Source organism: Podarcis erhardii (assembly GCF_964252035.2).
Source record: "Podarcis erhardii genome assembly, chromosome: 3".
NCBI lineage: Eukaryota > Metazoa > Chordata > Lepidosauria > Squamata > Lacertidae > Podarcis > Podarcis erhardii.
This window is the reverse complement of record NC_138507.1, coordinates 8798375-8814910: the sequence shown is the minus strand read 5'-3', so window position 1 is coordinate 8814910 and position 16536 is coordinate 8798375. Positions and strand designations below refer to the sequence as shown.

General features: G+C 44.8%; 1 protein-coding gene across 3 annotated transcripts; it reads left to right on the top strand.

The window, feature by feature from the left end:
* Positions 1–312: 312 nt before the first annotated feature.
* On the top strand, positions 313–14909 carry NHLRC3 (NHL repeat containing 3). Of its 3 annotated transcripts, XM_081855661.1 has the most exons (8): positions 320–477; positions 4370–4477; positions 4938–5084; positions 7207–7357; positions 7979–8179; positions 9767–9858; positions 11368–11480; positions 13891–14909. In XM_081855661.1, exons 1-8 carry the CDS (start codon positions 358–360, stop codon positions 14117–14119), a joined length of 1161 nt encoding a protein of 386 aa, XP_081711787.1. In that variant the 5' UTR covers positions 320–357; the 3' UTR covers positions 14120–14909. The 3 variants fall into 3 exon arrangements, with proteins under 3 accessions (XP_081711789.1, XP_081711787.1, XP_081711788.1); XM_081855663.1 differs by lacking the exon at positions 4370–4477 and having other exon boundaries at positions 313–465; XM_081855662.1 differs by lacking the exon at positions 4370–4477.
* The last annotated feature ends 1627 nt before the right edge of the window (positions 14910–16536 follow it).

Genomic DNA, 16536 nt, shown 5'->3' with positions numbered 1-16536 from the left:
CGTGCCCTTCGCCTTGCTCCGAACGACGGGGGGACTCCAACTCCCAAGAAGCTTTGCTCGAGCTCAGGCGGGTCAAGCGACACCAAACTCCCCTCAAAAACTTGGCCTTGCCTCTCTCTCGACAAGGGTCCCGTTTGCTTTTCCACACGCGCGCTCGCGCGCTCTTTCTCTGGCGCCGCGGGGCTTCATGGGAATTGTAGTCCCTCCGCCGTGCCCTTCGCCTTGCTCCGAACGACGGGGGGACTCCAACTCCCAAGAAGCTTTGCTCCGTCCCGAACGTGCGCGCCTCGCTCGCTCGCTCTCGTGGCGGGGGGGGGGGGCGGCGGCTCGGCTCGCGCCCGCTGAGGCTCCTCCTCGATGGCCGCCCGCCGCTATCCCCGGCTCTGCCGCCTTTTGGCGGGCCTCGGAGGGGCCGCCTCGCTCGTGCTGCTGGTCAACCTGTACACGGCGGGGTCTGAGGTGCAGGTGGGTTGGCAGGTACAGAACGGCCCGCCCTCCGCTCCCGCGCCGCGTTGAGCAGGGTCCCTTGCAGGGTCACACAACAGCCCTGTGAGGTGGGCCAGGCTGAGGGAGTTTGGGGGTCCGAGCCAGAGGGGGGGGGCCAACCTTTCCCTTCACAAGCTGTGTGCTGTGTGAATATGCACACATCTGTGAGGAACTCATTCAAGGTTTCGCAAACCTGGGTCTCTAGCTGTTGTTGTTGTTTTGGACTACAACTCCCATCATCCCTAGCTATAATAATAATAATAATAATAATAATAATAATAATTTATTATTTGTACCCCACCCATCTGGCTGGGCTTCCCCAGCCACTCTGGGTGGTTTGTTTTGGACTACAACTCCCATCATCCCTTGCTATAATAATAATAATAATATAATTTATTATTTGTACCCCACTCTGGGCGGTTTGTTTTGGACTACAACTCCCATCATCCCTAGCTATTATAATAATAATAATAATAATAATAATAATATAATTTATTATTAGTACCCCACCCATCTGGCTGGGCTTCGCCAGCCACTCTGGGGGGTTTGTTTTGGACTACAACTCCCATCATCCCTAGCTATTATTATTATTATTATTATTATTATTATTATTATTATTTATTTGTACCCCACCCATCTGGCTGGGATTCCCCAGCTACTCTGGGCGGTTTGTTTTGGACTACAACTCCCATCATCCCTAGCTATAATAATAATAATAATATAATTTATTATTTGTACCCCACTCTGGGCGGTTTGTTTTGGACTACAACTCCCATCATCCCTAGCTATAATAATAATAATAATAATATAATTTATTATTTGTACCCCATCCATCTGGCTGGGCTTCCCCAGCCACTCTGGGGGGTTTGTTTTGGACTACAACTCCCATCATCCCTAGCAATAATAATAATAATATAATTTATTATTTGTACCCCGCCCATCTGGCTGGGTTGCCCCAGCCACTCTGGGCGGCTTCCACAGAGACCAAAAATACACTAAAATGTCACACGTTAAAAACTTCCCTGAACAGGGCTGCCTTAAGATGTCTTCTGAATGTCAGGTAGCTGTTTATTGCTTTGACATCTGCTGGAAGGGCGTTCCACAGGGCGGGGGCCACTACCGAGAAGGCCCTCTGCCTGGTTCCCTGTAGCTCTGCTTCTCGTAATGAGGGAACTGCCAGAAGGCCCTCGGCACTGGACCTCAGCGTCCGGGCAGAACGATGGGGGTGGAGACGCTCCTTCAGGTATACTGGGCCGAGGCCGTTTAGGGCTTTAAAGGTCAACACCAGCACTTTGAATTGTGCTCAGAAACGTACTGGGAGCCAATGTAGGTCTTTCAAGACCAGTGTTATGTGGCCTCGGCGGCCGCCCCCAGTCACCGATCTAGCTGCCGCATTCTGGATTAGATGTAGTTTCCGAGTCACCTTCAAAGGTAGCCCCACGTAGAGCGCATTGCAGTAGTCCAAGCGGGAGATAACTAGAGCATGCACCACTCTGGCGAGACAGTCCGCAGGCAGGTAGGGTCTCAGCCTGCGTACCAGATGGAGTTGGTAAACAGCTGCCCTGGACACAGATTTGACCTGTGCCTCCATGGACAGCTGTGAGTCCAAAATGACTCCCAGGCTGCGCACCTGGTCCTTCAGGGGCACAGTTACCCCATTCAGGACCAGGGAATCCTCCACACCTGCCCGCCTCCTGTCCCCCAAAAACAGTACTTCCGTCTTGTCAGGATTCAACCTCAAGCTGTTAGCCGCCATCCATCCTCCAACCGCCTCCAGACACTCACACAGGACCTTCACCGCCTTCACTGGTTCTGATTTAAAAGAGAGGTAGAGCTGGGTATCATCCGCATACTGATGAACACCCAGCCCAAACCTCCTGATGATCTCTCCCAGCGGCTGCATGTAAATGTTGAAAAGCATGGGGGAGAGGACAGAACCCTGAGGCACCCCACAAGTGAGGGCCCAGGGGTCTGAACACTCATCCCCCACCAGCACTTTCTGAACACGGCCCAGGAGGAAGGAAGGAAGGAAGCTAGCTAGCTAGCAAGACCATTGCTCAGGGATGATGGGAATTGTAGTCCAAAAACAGCTGGAGACCCAAGTTTGGGAAACCCTGTGACCTAATTGATTACGATTTCTTTAATGGGGAGGCAGCTTGGATGAAAAGTATTTGGGGTGTGAGATCGTATCACAGCTGTCCATGGAGGCGCAGGTTAATTCTGTGTCCAGGGCGGCTGTCTACCAGCTCCACCTGGTACGCAGGCTGAGACCCTCCCTGCCCGCGGACTGTCTTGCCAGAGTGGTGCATGCTCTAGTTATCTCCCGCTTGGACTACTGCAATGCGCTCTACGTGGGGCTACCTTTGAAGGTGATCTGGAAACTGCAATTAATCCAGAATACGGCAGCTAGACTGGTGACTGGGACTGGCCGCCGGGACCACATAACACCGGTCCTGAGAGATCTGCATTGGCTCCCAGTACATTTCCGAGCACAATTCAAAGTGTTGGTGCTGACTTTTAAAGCCCTAATCGGCCTCGGTCCTGTATACCTGAAGGAGCGTCTCCACCCCCATCGTTCTGCCTGGACACTGAGGTCCAGCGCCGAGGGCCTTCTGGCGGTTCCCTCATTGCGAGAAGTGAGGTTACAGGGAACCAGGCAGAGGACCTTTTCGGTGGTGGCGCCCGCCCTGTGGAACGCCCTACTTTCAGATGTGAAGGAAATAAGCTATCTTCTCTTTAAAAGACATCTGAAGGCAGCCCTGTTTAGGGAAGTTTTTAATATTTAATGCTGTATTGGTTTTAACACTTGATTGGAAGCCGCCCAGAGTGGCTGGGGAAACTCAGCCAGATGGGCGGGGTATAAATAATAAATTATTATTATTATTATTATCCAAGTCCATGGGAAAGCAAGCCATGTTTGGAGGATATTTGTTCTGTCTGAACCGGCCCTGAGACGAACCAGAAAAAGGGCATCTCAATCCCCACTAGGGAAGAAGGGGTGAGTGAAGATTTACAAGGGGCGGGGCATAAAGATCTACATTGGGATCTGTTCCCAGTGTGGATCCTGTCACCAAAGGCAATCACCTCACCTTGCCTCATGGGTGGGCTGGTCCTGTAGACTATACAATAGTCCGTATTACTGAAAAAATGTGTTATTTAGTTGGCTGTTAAATGATCAATCTGTGGGACGTAATACTTCATTATATGTATTAGTATTTATATCATTCCGCCCGCCCCCCCCCCCACATTACATGAGAACTGAACTGTGAGAATGGACTGTTGGTTTGGAAGGGGAATGAGGCTACCAAACGAAACTTGCAGTTTCTGAATTTGTAAATAAAAACAAAACTGAGGGGCTTAAAAAAAAAGCAGCTCTAAAAGGGCCTAACAAGAACCGATGAGTTTTCTGGAGGTATGGAAAGCTGCTTATGGCAGTTGAACTGAGAAAAAGAAACAGAAATTGTTTACTGTATCACACCTCAGCCATTAGGTTTGTATGGCTAAGAACAGTTGAAGGGTGGAATTTGGAGTGCTGGTTGAAAACAAAAGAAACTAGAAAGGAAAATGGAGGGTAGGGTGAAGAGAGGGGTTTGACCTACTCAAGTCTCTGACAGCTTAGCTGTTAAAATATTCATGTTTTGAACTGGCAGCCCTCTAATGCAGTATGGGCTATCAGAGGAGGGCTTGATGTAGGGGGAAGAAAAAAATATGTATTTTATCACTTCCCCATTCCTGAAACTTCTCCTTCCCTTTTGAGGCCAGGGGAGCATTGCCATCTACACAAAACCTGTAAATGAAATTATCTAGGGATTTGGAATGTGGTGTCGTCATCATCAGTACATTGGTGATGACCAGTTCTGCTTCTCTTCTTCATTAAATCTAGATGAAGCTATGGAACCAATGTCTGGAATCAATAATGGAGTGGGTAAGGGCCAGTAAACAGAAGATCAATCCAGGCAAGATGGAGGTTCTGTTGATGCATGGCAATGAGGTTTGCAGTTTGGAGTTTTACTTCTGACCTCACCTTTGGAGGCCTAAATGGTTTCTGTAGCTTGAAGCACATTTCACCAGCTTGACTGGTTTGCCAGCTGCAACCCACTCCTAACCACAGTAGCCTGGACATGATTATCCATGCTCCAAAGAACGCAAGTGCCCTGTTTAGTCCATCCTATTTCCCACAGTGGCCAACCATAGGCCTGTGAAAAGTCTACAAGCAACACATGCGCGCAGTCTCACTCCCCAGGGGCTGATGCTCAGGGGCATGGTGCCTCTGATCGCTGCTTGTCAGCCTAGCCTACCTCACAGGGTTGCGATGAGAGCAAAAATGGGAAAACCTCTGGCATGCAGTGCTTAGAACAAGGATGAGATAAAAAATGTGATGGATAAATGTTAAATACTGCTCTCTGGAGATGGCTCGTTTAACAGTATTTTTTTTGCCATTTATTTTTAAGGTGTTAAGTGAGTTGACTTTCTTCCCTCTCTGGAGAAGAGAGAAGCCACTCTACAAGCTTGATGTAAACTGGCCTTTGATTCCTTTTACTGGTCAGACGTTTTGTGTTGCTGTGGATGATGTCAATGGATTAGTATACGTGGGACAGGTAAGAAAAGACATTCTTCTGACCAGCAGAGTTGTCCAGTGTGTAGCTTCGATTGTTAGCAGTTCCTGTTTTTATAGCAACCAGACTAGGAACTCTTGCACAGAATACTGGGTGGAGGCTCATCCTTCAATGTCAGAAAAGTTCACATTTCTCTTTATATTTTTCCTTGCTGAATGCATGTGGATCTGTAAGGAAGCAGACATACTTTCCGGTGTTGAGGAGAGCTTTGTGAGGAACAGACATTTGCATGACTTTTTTCCAGTGTGGGTGAACTTTTCCCATACTGAAAAAAAATGCCAAAAGAAAAAGTGTAGTGGTAAGAGCTACCTAAAGGAGTAAATGAATGCTGTTGCTTCTTTCGCTATAAAATACCGTCTTTTCTTCAAAAAGTTCCATAACTTGGCATCCTATTTTAACATTCATATCATGTTTACTCTGGAGCTTAGAAGCCTAATGCTAGAATAGGGAGCCAATTGTCATTCCTCTCCTACATTTCCCCTTTACACTCTACTTTTCAGTCTTTGTGGTTGACTAAGATTGTTCATTATAACAGTGTCAGTGAAGAAAGCCACAATTATTTTAAGTAGATGACATCAGCAAGTCACTAGGATATCTCCATTAATGACCATTTTTTTTCCAGTGTAGGAAATGCTGGGCTGTGTCTTTGTAGTAGGAATTGTGCTTTTATTCTCATGGCATTATGTTTCCCAAAGCTTGGTTGGTCTAAATGGATTCAGAGGCCGAGAGTTCAGCTTTCCTTTTTCTGTAGATCAGGCTGCAAGATCAAGAAAGGAGGCTTTTAAATGTGCCACAGTTCCTCTATATTTGCCCTGCCTATCTGCTGCACATTAGTTCCATTCCATAAGGTGGCTGCTTTCTGTCAGACCCTTCCCTCTGCCTTTCTGCCAGTTCTTTGTTCAGTTTCTCACACCCAGACTCTGCTTGATCTCTTGTATCCCTGATCTTCCCAGAAACCTTCTCTTCTAGCCTGCATATCCTGTCTCTTTGCTTTCTTTTTAAAAAAGCAAAAAAACTCGCAGCATCTTTTCCTCACCAGTATCTTAGATCAGGGATTGCCAACCAGATTAGCCTGCAAAAGCCTTCATTGGTGCCCCCAGGGAGGGGCCCCAGACTCTGAGCTTTCATTTTTTAAAAATAAGTTTCTTGCCCTCTTAAAATGAAAACTCTGAAGCAAAATGGGAAGATAACTGTCTAAGTGATTTCTGTGAAATAACCAAGCCTGGCTCCTCCTGCCTGTCAGCGGTTTTAGCCAATAAGTGAAGTCAGAGCTGCAACTGATGAGTTGTTTGATGGGCAGGCAATAGGGTCCTAAAGAACTTCTGTTTCCCCTTGTCTTTAATGCACTTTTCTTTCTTGTGTCTTATTTTCCAGGCAGAATTTCAACAGGTTATGCCTTTTCTCGTATGGAAGTACAATTATGGGGATAGCTTCACTGTGATTGTACTCTGTCCACTTTTGTGTTATGCCATGGCCATCTAGGTTAAACACTTTTACTCCATTCTTTAGTCAAAAAGGCTATGAGAGTGGCTTTACAAAGATCTTTAGGCTTATAATCTACAATACATGGCAGACAAGGAAAAACAGATGGGGAAGGAGAGGAAGGAAATGAAGTCCATGCATCATTTCTTACAGTTCTTATAATGATCTTTGGGACAGAGGCAATTCACATAGCCTGATGGACTAACACCTTTTACTAGGTGACAGTTGAGGAAGAGCCAAAAGGTGACTGGTTTCTCAGCAAAAGCTGTGGAGTTGTTCTGTTTCTCTTTCTCCCTATTTTGCAGCCTGATAGAATGGCTGCTGCTTGGTGACAGTTGAGAGAGGGCTAAAGGCAGCGGTTTGGTTGCAGTATATGCCGAGGACAAAAATCCACTATCCTTTTGTACCTCTGCGTTAAGATTCAGTGAAAGGAAGCCACTGATCAGCTTTTTCCTTGCATGTGAACCAGACATAACAATACTTGGTGGAGCTAATAAGATTTGTGAGAATATATGCATTTGTATATGTATGTATAGGCAATAAGGAAACGTTATGAAAAAATTCTGGAATTTCATTCTGCAAGATCTGATTGGTTCTCTGTTATCTTAATACACTTTTACAGAGAGGTGATGAAAATGTGCCTAAGGTTGTAGTTTATACTGAGGATGGCTATTTCTTACAAGCATGGAATGCTTCCATTGAAATGCCTCATGGTATCTTTGTGCTGAACACACCCAATGCAACTTCAGTGTGGATCACAGATGTTGGAACTGGTATGTGGAATGATTATTACTAAATAACACTAGAAACAAAACAGTGTGCTTATGATGTTTTAAGTTAGACGTAAATTTTAGAGGCTGCCTTTCCACAAAAGAACTTGTCTCCATGCTGCCTCATGATATAAAACGTGAAAAAATAACACAACAGTCCATTCTAAGACCCAAAGGTGAAGCGATTGAAATAACCAGACCATTCATGTGCCTCTCCTTGCTTCCTTCAGCAGCTTGCTCTTGTATGTTCTTGGGCCTGATAATTCAATTTAACTACAGTACAGCCCACACAAAACTCCCAGTACCACCAGGCCATCATCCTAAAAGATACAGCTCTTCATCTGTGCAAATCTTGCAGTTTGTACAAGTTCAGGTGATTAAAAAAGGGAGGAAGATGTTTCTTCCTGGGCGTTCAGTAGGCTGAGGAACAAGAACAGGTTCATGGTGGAAGACCAAGGGCAGTGCACACAGCACAGAGGTTCCACACTTGGAGAACAGTAAATCCAGTTAATGTCCCCTCCAGTTTTTGCCCAATTCTTCACAACCTCACTCCTTTTAAAATTATGGTGTTCACAGAGAAAATGTGATCTTACTGAAAAATGTCTTATTTCCTTCTTCATATAGGCGAATATGGACACACCATTAAACAGTATACTCCTTCAGGTGAACTTCTTCAAGTCATAGGTACTGCAGGTACAGCAGGTTCTGGTACAAATCCCTTGCAGTTTGACCAGCCAGCAGAGATTTTTGTGGAAGAAAGCGGGGACATCTACATTGTAGATGGTGATGGAGGACTGAACAACCGCTTGGTCAAATTGACGCCAGGTAAGTGAATGGATGTGAATGGCCTAAACGTGCAACATTCAGAATTGCTTTGATGTACAGCAATAGGGAACCTCCAGCCACCAGGCCTAATCAGCCCCATCTTGTTTGGCCCCCCAGCCCATTTTCCACAAGCTCTCCCCACCTGCCATCACATGTGATGTCAGGTGTGTGGCACATAAAAGACACAGGTGCCAAGGAACAATTGGGAGTTTAAAATGCTCTCCCAGTTGTTCCTTGACAAGTGGGGCTTCGGAATAGCAAGTCCCTTTGAAGTCCATTTGCAGGTGTGGTTTGGATCCAAACCACACCTGCAAATTGACATATTTTCCTCTGTGGGACTGCAGAGCTAGTATGCAGAGGGGAAATGTCTTTTTGCAGGTACAATGCCTGCAAATGGGCCAAGCAAGGCCTGCCGTCAGTGCCAGTCAGCTGGGCAGCATGTTTGAAATTGTGAGCTGGTATCATAATGACATACTAGACAAGTAGGTGTCTCCACCCACATGTCAAAATAGCCTCCAGGGGGTGGGGAATTTCCCAGTGCCTGCACTAGTGGTTTGTTTTTGTTTCTGCTGTGTTCTCCTAATTTATGTGACTATCATTTCTGTATTTCTTGAGGTCTTTTGTCTCTCCCATATGGGTTTACGCTTTAAGGGCTCTGTTAATTGCAGCATTTGAAATTTCGGTAGAACTTCCACAGTCAGACTATGATAGAAGGAAATGTGTTTTTTTGTTTTTGTTTATTAAATGTAGGAGAAGGCCCAAATCCTTACTGGATAGTTTTTAGTTTTACAGTATTTAGAATATGTTCCCCCACTCTGTTTTTAGGAAGAGGACAGAAAGTTACCCTGTTTTTGAAATCACTAAAGAATTAGAAAGCTGTCAGCTGACCTTTAAAGCCCTATGCGGCCTAGGACCCTCGTACTTATGGGACTGTCTCTCCTGGTATGTCCCGCAGAGGACCCTAAGGTCCATGAATAATAATAGCTTAAAGGTCCCAGGCCCTAAGGAAGTCAAACTATCCTCCACCAGGGCCAGGGCTTTTTCAGTGACGGTTCCAACCTGGTGGAATGCTCTGTGCCCTACGAGACTAGGGCCCTGCAGGACTTGATCTCCTTCCGCAGGGCCTGTAAGACAGAGCTGTTCTGCCTGGCCTTCAGTTTGAATTAGCCTGATCCTCTATTCCCTTTTCCCTTTCCTCTTCTTTGAAGAAACCCTTTCTGGGACCCCACATTTAAATTCTTATCCACATACCTCCTTGCTGGCCCTAGTAGGACCAACTTGGCCAGTTAGCCCAGGTGATCATTCGATGTCTATTGACTGGGGGTTTTTTATGCCAAAAATGACCCCTGAATTTTTGAATTTTATTGATATTGATGCTGTATTTTATGCTGTATTCTGTGCTGTTTTATGCTGTTTTTAAAGTTGCATTGTAATCAATGTTTTATATTTGCTGTTAGCCGCCCTGAGCCCGGTTTTTAAACCGGGAAGGGCGTGGTATAAAAAAAATAAATTTATTTATCATGATGTAATGCAGATGTTTTATTATAAAATGCACAGCAATATATGGCGCTTCCTTTCTACCTGCAGACTTTAAGACTCTATGGCTGCATGGAGAAAATGGTTCTGGCACTGCACAGTTCAATATCCCACACAGTGTAACGGTGGATGCTGTCGGACGGGTAAAGTAGCCATGATCGCTGTAATATAGTTTTATAAATAGCCATCATGACCAGGGCTTGAAATTTTCTCACTTGAATTTAAACTTCCAGTAATTTACTTGCGTAGGGACGCGGATGGCACTGTGGGTTAAACCACAGAACCTAGGACTTGCCGATCAGAAGGTCGGTGGTTCGAATACCCACGACAGGGTGAGCTCCCTGCTCCTGCCAACCTAGGGTGAGTCCCTGCTCCTGCCAACCTAGGGAGGGTGAGTCCCTGCTCCTGCCAACCTAGCAGTTCGAAAGCATGTCAAAGTGCAAGTAGATAAATAGGTACCACTCCAGCGGGAAGGTAAAAGGCGTTTCCGTTCGCTGCTCTGGTTCGCCAGAAGTGACTTAGTCATGCTGGCCACATGACCCACATGCTGTACGCCGGCTCCCTCAGCTAGTAAAGCGAGATGAGCACCACAACCCCAGAGTCGGCCACGACTAGACCTAATGGTCAGGGGTCCCTTTACCTTTACCTTTAATTTACTTGCAGCTTTCAAGGAAGTGTTGAGGACTGGTGCTTTAAAGTTTTGGGGCTTTCTCCAATCTTTTATGGCATGTTTCTCTCCCCCACCCCTTCCTTGCCTGTGAATGAAACATTCCATGCTATTTTTCATCAACGAGTTTTAATTAAACCAAGAAACGAGTGATTCCATGTTAGTATATTTTTTAAAAATATTTTTTTATTGGAAATTTTTTTACAACATAACACAAACCCCCCCAACACAGAAATCCACCCCCATCAGACACAAGCATAACAAACAACAAGCATAATATACAACAATACAACCAAATAAAAGACTTCCTTTATCCTGTTTCTGGCATCCTTATTTACTTCTTATAAGCTGTTTCCTTTATGAATAATTATTAAGATTTTTCTAATTATACCTTAAATATCCACAAAGTCTCCTGCAGACGTTAATCAAAACAAGTCCAGGTATGATTTTTAGGGCACTGTTTTGTGAAGTATTTTCTGCATTTCCCCCGATTCCATGTTAGTATTGTAGGGATGTACTGGACCAACGTTTTAACTGAAAAACTTACATTTTTCATGTAGAAGGAAAACACATCTATGATTTTCCTTTGTTTTCTAAACTTAGAAACAAATAATCTGAAACAAACGTTGGCTTACTATGAACAAGCTCTGCCTGCCTCTGGGAGAAACAAACCACGAGGCTTGGCTTAATATTACCTGCAGACCCACATTAGTGGTTTTGCTGTTCTTCTTCCAACCGCAATCAAAAGCCGTGACATATAAGTATGTTTAGCAGGAAGCTAGGATTAAAGAGCACATGCTTTGCTGCAGGTATGGATTCTTCCCTAAAGAGAGTTCAGTAATGTTGGCGAGATCCTATACCAGCCTGCTCAGAATGGCAACATGTAGATCCCCATTTCATGTGATATTAAACATCATAGAGCATATGCAGGATCGCTGAGGTAGTATTTAAATATGGCTATGAACAGATTTTGTATTTTCAGTAGGTATGGGTTGCTGACAGAGCCAACTGGAGAATCCAGGCTTTTCAGAAAACCACAGGGGAGTGGTTGGGCTGTTGGAATAGCTGCTTTACACAAGATGGCCCTTCTTCTGTCAGGTATAGTATCTGTTGTTGTTGTTGTTGTTTAGTCATTTAGTTGTGTCCGACTCTTCATGACCCCCTGGACCAGAGCTTGCCAGGCCCTCCTGTCTTCCACTGCCTCCCGCAGTTTAGTCAAACTCATGCTGGTAGCTTCGAGAACACTGTCCAACCATCTCGTCCTCTGTCGTCCCCTTCTCCTTGTGCCCTCCATCTTTCCCAACATCAGGGTCTCTTCCAGAGAGTCTTCTCTTCTCATGAGGTGGCCAAAGTATTGGAGCCTCAGCTTCAGGATCTGTCCTTCCAGTGAGCACTCAGGGCTGATTTCCTTCAGAATGGAGAGGTTTGATCTTCTTGCAGTCCATGGGACTCTCAAGAGTCTCCTCCACACCATAATTCAAAAGCATCAATTCTTCGGCGATCAGCCTTCTTTATGGTCCAGCTCTCACTTCCATACATCACTCACTAGTATCTGTAGCTTGCACGCAAATCTGGGCGGTGGGTGGAAGGGGAGACTTTTCAGCTGAGCAGGGCTCATGTTGATTATGGAGAACTCCTTTGTTTGTAAGGTGATGAAGAGCTCCAGTGCCAGTGTTAGAGCCATTTTACGTGGCATAGTGGGTGTACCAGTGTTTGAGCTACTGTGTTCACTGAAGATATATCTCTGCCAAACAGTGAGATGAAAATGCCAGTATGTTTGGTGGTGCCATATAACTTTTACACTGGCTTTCCTTAATGTATCCATCTGGCTCGAAAGAGGAGAGGTGGCTCATTAGTGCATCCATGCAAATAATTTTGCATGTTGTATTTCCATAACTTTGTACAAATATCAGATGCTAGACAGATGGTAGATGTTGCCTTTTTTTGCGGCCCTTTTATTATCGGAAGGGTTATGGCATGCAAAAGCTTGATTCGGCTGCCAAAGCCTTAAATTAGGCTTCCTAATGGGTGCCTGACTTCTATTTGGATCAGATCCAGCAATTCTGTAAGTGGAATTCTGCTCAAGAAGCAGCAGCTCCCGGCATCTGCAAATAGAAGAGGAAAAGTGATTTTCACAGTACGCCTTGGAAATCTACTCTGCAGAGGAGTGGGTGCTGGCATTGTGCAGGGGGGTAGCTACGTGCAAGATGAGGAATACGCGAAAAATCATTATCATTTCTTAAATTTCTGTACCACCCTTCATCCAAGGATCACTGAGCACTTTAAAACCACAAAAAGACATACCATATAAAAACCACAAAATACAATATAAAAACCACAAAAATACATGCCATAGTAACAAACGAAAACAATACCCTCCACAGTTTAAAAGGCTATTGATTGATTAAGGCTTATGAGAAAAGGAATGTCCTCCCCACTTGCTCAACGGCCTTTCTGCGAACTGAAGGACTCCTTCCGTGAAAAGAAGGGCACCTTTAGATCCTGCTCATTGGGCATTTCCACCATATTTGAACGGTCTGCAGCCGTTCCAATTTTACCCCACACAAGCATAATATTGGTTCTGTTCACTTGCACTCGTAGCTGTGTGGAAGCTGCTTCCCCATGGGGTAATTCCATGCTACTTTGGAAATATAGGAATGAGGCTCTCACATGTGGGGTCTTTTCCTTTCATTCATTGGGATATGTGTTCATAGAAATGACTGCGGGTCTAATGAATTCTGATTAATGGTGGATTGTGCCCATCTAGTCTCTTGTGTAAAAGTCTTGTCTTGCAGGTTGTGCAAAAACATTTTTTGTTGTTAACTAAGAATGTTGAGATTAGAGTTTAGTGCCAAAGAACCTGATGAGTGGAAGGGGCTACCATTCATGGAGGGTGGGATTATGACAGTCCCCCCCTTTTTTTAAAAAAAAAAGTCTTAATAGGTTTTCAAGAAAAAATATGCTGATGCACTTCACAAACTACAGATAGGTAGCCGTGTTGGTCTGCCATGGTCAAAACAAAATAAAAAAATTCCTTCCAGTAGCACCTTAAAGACCAACTGAGTTAGTTCTAGGTATGAGCTTTCGTGTGCATGCACACTTCTTCAGATACCACACTATCTGAAGAAGTGTGCATGCACACGAAAGCTCATACCTAGAACTAACTCAGTTGGTCTTTAAGGTGCTACTGGAAGGATTTTTTTTATTTTGTTTTTCACAAACTACAGTTTCCCATTCTGTCTGAACCTTGCATCCCTGGCCAAAAACTGGCTTAGAAGGGTCACAAAATCCTCCAGATGACACCAATAGGATAAATTTGGGATTATCAGGAGACTCCCAGATCAACTTTTCAGGTGGCATGAGGGATGTGCAAACAGAAGATAACCCCCCCAAATGTGAGCAAAAGTGCATTATGTTCATACTGCAGGATTTTAAATAGGATTTAGAGGATTCTCTTTAAATAGTCTCTCTCTCCCCTTCTCTCTCTCTCCCCGCCTTCCTCCTGTAGATTAACTCCAGATCAAAGGTATATGATCGTCGCACATATAAATATTGACAGGGTGTCAATCTTGGCTGCCCCACCAGTAGGATCAATTGAGGACTGTGTTGTGATGGACACAATTCAGCTTGCAAGCGAAGTTAAGCCCCATCTTGTGGATGTCAGCAAGAAAACTGGAGCAATTTATGTAGCAGAGATTGGAGCCCAGCAAGTACAGAAGTATGTGCCTTTATACTGACAGCATCTTTCACACGGCACAAGGGACTTCCAGAATATTTCCTCTGTTGGATTGCTGTCGGCTGTGTAGCACAAGAACTTTTGGATTAACTTTGTTCATTTGAAGTGCACATTTGTTTCACTTTCTGTGCCTATCTCAGGGATTTTAAGTGGTGGCAATTTTTGTGTTAGCTGGTTTTTATAGACTTGTTTGTTTTTTAAGTCAGTGTCACCAGCACTGCTAATTTTAAATCATTCAAGAGTAAATTTACTGCCACACAAACTGCTAGAAATACTAGTTTAATGCAGCTTACATGAATCATCCCATGATTGGGAAAAATTACTTCTTCATGGAGTCAGAATTTTCCGTTTATTTGTAGCAGATTATCTCAGCTAAGGAGCCTGATTGCTTCTTTCCTGTGAATGTAGAAAAAGAGGCTGGTCTGGTCTGTATGGGAAGATCCTATAAGATGACTGTGCTGCAAAACAGTCTTGGCTATGCTTATCTCGGGAAATGTCTCCTCCAAGTATGAAAATGCAAGGTCTTTTAGCAATGCTCTTCTCTAGGGAACCTCAATTAGCTTTCCACCAGAGTGGTATCTTTTAAAACTCTCTTGGGACTTCTGGAGCTTTGTGAATGACCGAGAAATTCAAGTTTGTTTACTCTTAAAGGAAACTGTCATGTTGTGACTAATTGTTTGGGGTATTATTTACATTCCCAGTTTTGTGTGTACGCTTTGTTGTGTGAGCCCGGTTTTGGCCGGGGAGGGTGGGGTATAAATAAAAATTTATTATTATTATTACTTACGAAATTTGCAGAATCTAAAAATACCTTTCTTCCATTTCCCTGGAATTGTTTTTTATTATTTGTAAAGCACCCAGTTCAGACTGGTGCTGTAAACATTTGAAGAGGTCCCTCTGCATTTTAAGAGCTGCTTCATCCTCTATTCAAAGTCTTTGGTGTCCCACCTAAAGGCTATTCCTCAAAAGGTTATGTGAATGCATATATCAACTGGAGAACAGAGATTTGACTGCACCACCTTGTTTCCTCCCCCCCCCCCTTTTCTGCCTTAGGCCCACTTCAATTATATGGCAGAAAAAGTGGGATTGGTAGCAAATGTGTACATGGAACTTCAGTTTAACCTCTGCATAGGTTGCCTGAGCCTGTGGACTGCCCTCAACCCTATTGGCTAATGTTGCCCCACTTTTGAGATCCTACATTTAACAGAGCAAGTTGGACTTACCGTGAAGTGTTCTTCTGGTTAGCGGAGAGTGGTGCATGCAGGAAAAAGTTAACTCCGCCTGGAGGTAGAGTTAGCACCGATTGACATGATTTGGTTGTGCTGAGCATCAGGAAGGAGAACTAATGTCCTTGCAACCGATCCAACACACAGTATTAACAATACTGAGAACAGTTCTGTTACAGTAGGACTGAACTGGCCCCAGACATTGAGGAACTTAACGTAACAGAGAGAATGAGGGAGGTCTCTGGGAGTTCCTGTTCTAGGCTGATCAGAGGAACAAGAGCCAAGGAGCTTTAAGGTCTGATCTGGGTGGAGCTGCTTGCTACACTACCCCGTTCATCCTGAGTGGGTACCGACTTAGGCTACTCCATCCGAAGGCTGCATTGGCAGAGGCATATTTGTTCATCTTTAGTGTCAATGTGGAAGGGAATCCTTCTCTAGGGATGCACTTCTGTGGACCGCAGTATAGTGGCTGCCCCTTGATGGAGTGGGCAGCGATACTCCTTGGGGGAACTCTAGCTTTGCCTCTATAAGCTCTTGACTGCAGATTCCCATAGATAGTGGCTCTGGCCACTTGCTGGCTACATGCATCTGGTTAAGTAAGCAGGTCAGGTCCTGCTTACTTGCCACTTCTTTCCCTTGAAGTGTCTGGGACGAGGGCAGAAACTCGGGAACAACTATGTCCTGGGAACGGTGGAAGGAGGAGAGAAAGCTGGGGTCAGGTCATTTTATCTGTCTGAAAGATGCAGCATTCCTCATTGAGACCATATAACACCGGTCTTGAAAGACCTACACTGGCTCCAAGTACGTTTCCGAGCACAATTCAAAGTGTTGGTGCTGACCTTTAAAGCCCTAAACAGCTTCGGTCCAATAGACCTGAAGGAGCGTCTCCACCTCCACCTTCACCTTCTGGCGGTTCCCTCGCTGCGAGAAGCCGTTACAGGGAACCAGGCAGAGGGCCTTCTCAGTAGTGGAGCCCGCCCTGCGGAACGCCCTCCCACCAGATGTCAAAGAGAAAAATAACTACCAAACTTTTAGAAGACAGCCCTGTTTAGGGAAGCTTTTAATGTTTAATAGGTTATGGTATTTTAGTGTTTTGTTGGAAGCTGCCCAGAGTGGCTGGGGGGACCCAGCCAGATGGGTGGGGTACAAATAATAAATTATTATTATTATTATTATTATTATTATTATTATT

What these genes read in the sequence shown, in the direction of transcription:
- NHLRC3 (XM_081855661.1), top strand. Translation starts at nt 358, where the DNA reads ATGGCCGCCCGCCGCTATCCCCGGCTCTGCCGCCTTTTGGCGGGCCTC. An exon ending in TGTTGATGCATGGCAATGAG is followed by an intron (nt 4,478 to 4,937) that starts GTTTGCAGTTTG and finishes TTTATTTTTAAG; the next exon opens with GTGTTAAGTGAGTTGACTTT. An exon ending in CTTGGTCAAATTGACGCCAG is followed by an intron (nt 8,180 to 9,766) that starts GTAAGTGAATGG and finishes TTCTACCTGCAG; the next exon opens with ACTTTAAGACTCTATGGCTG.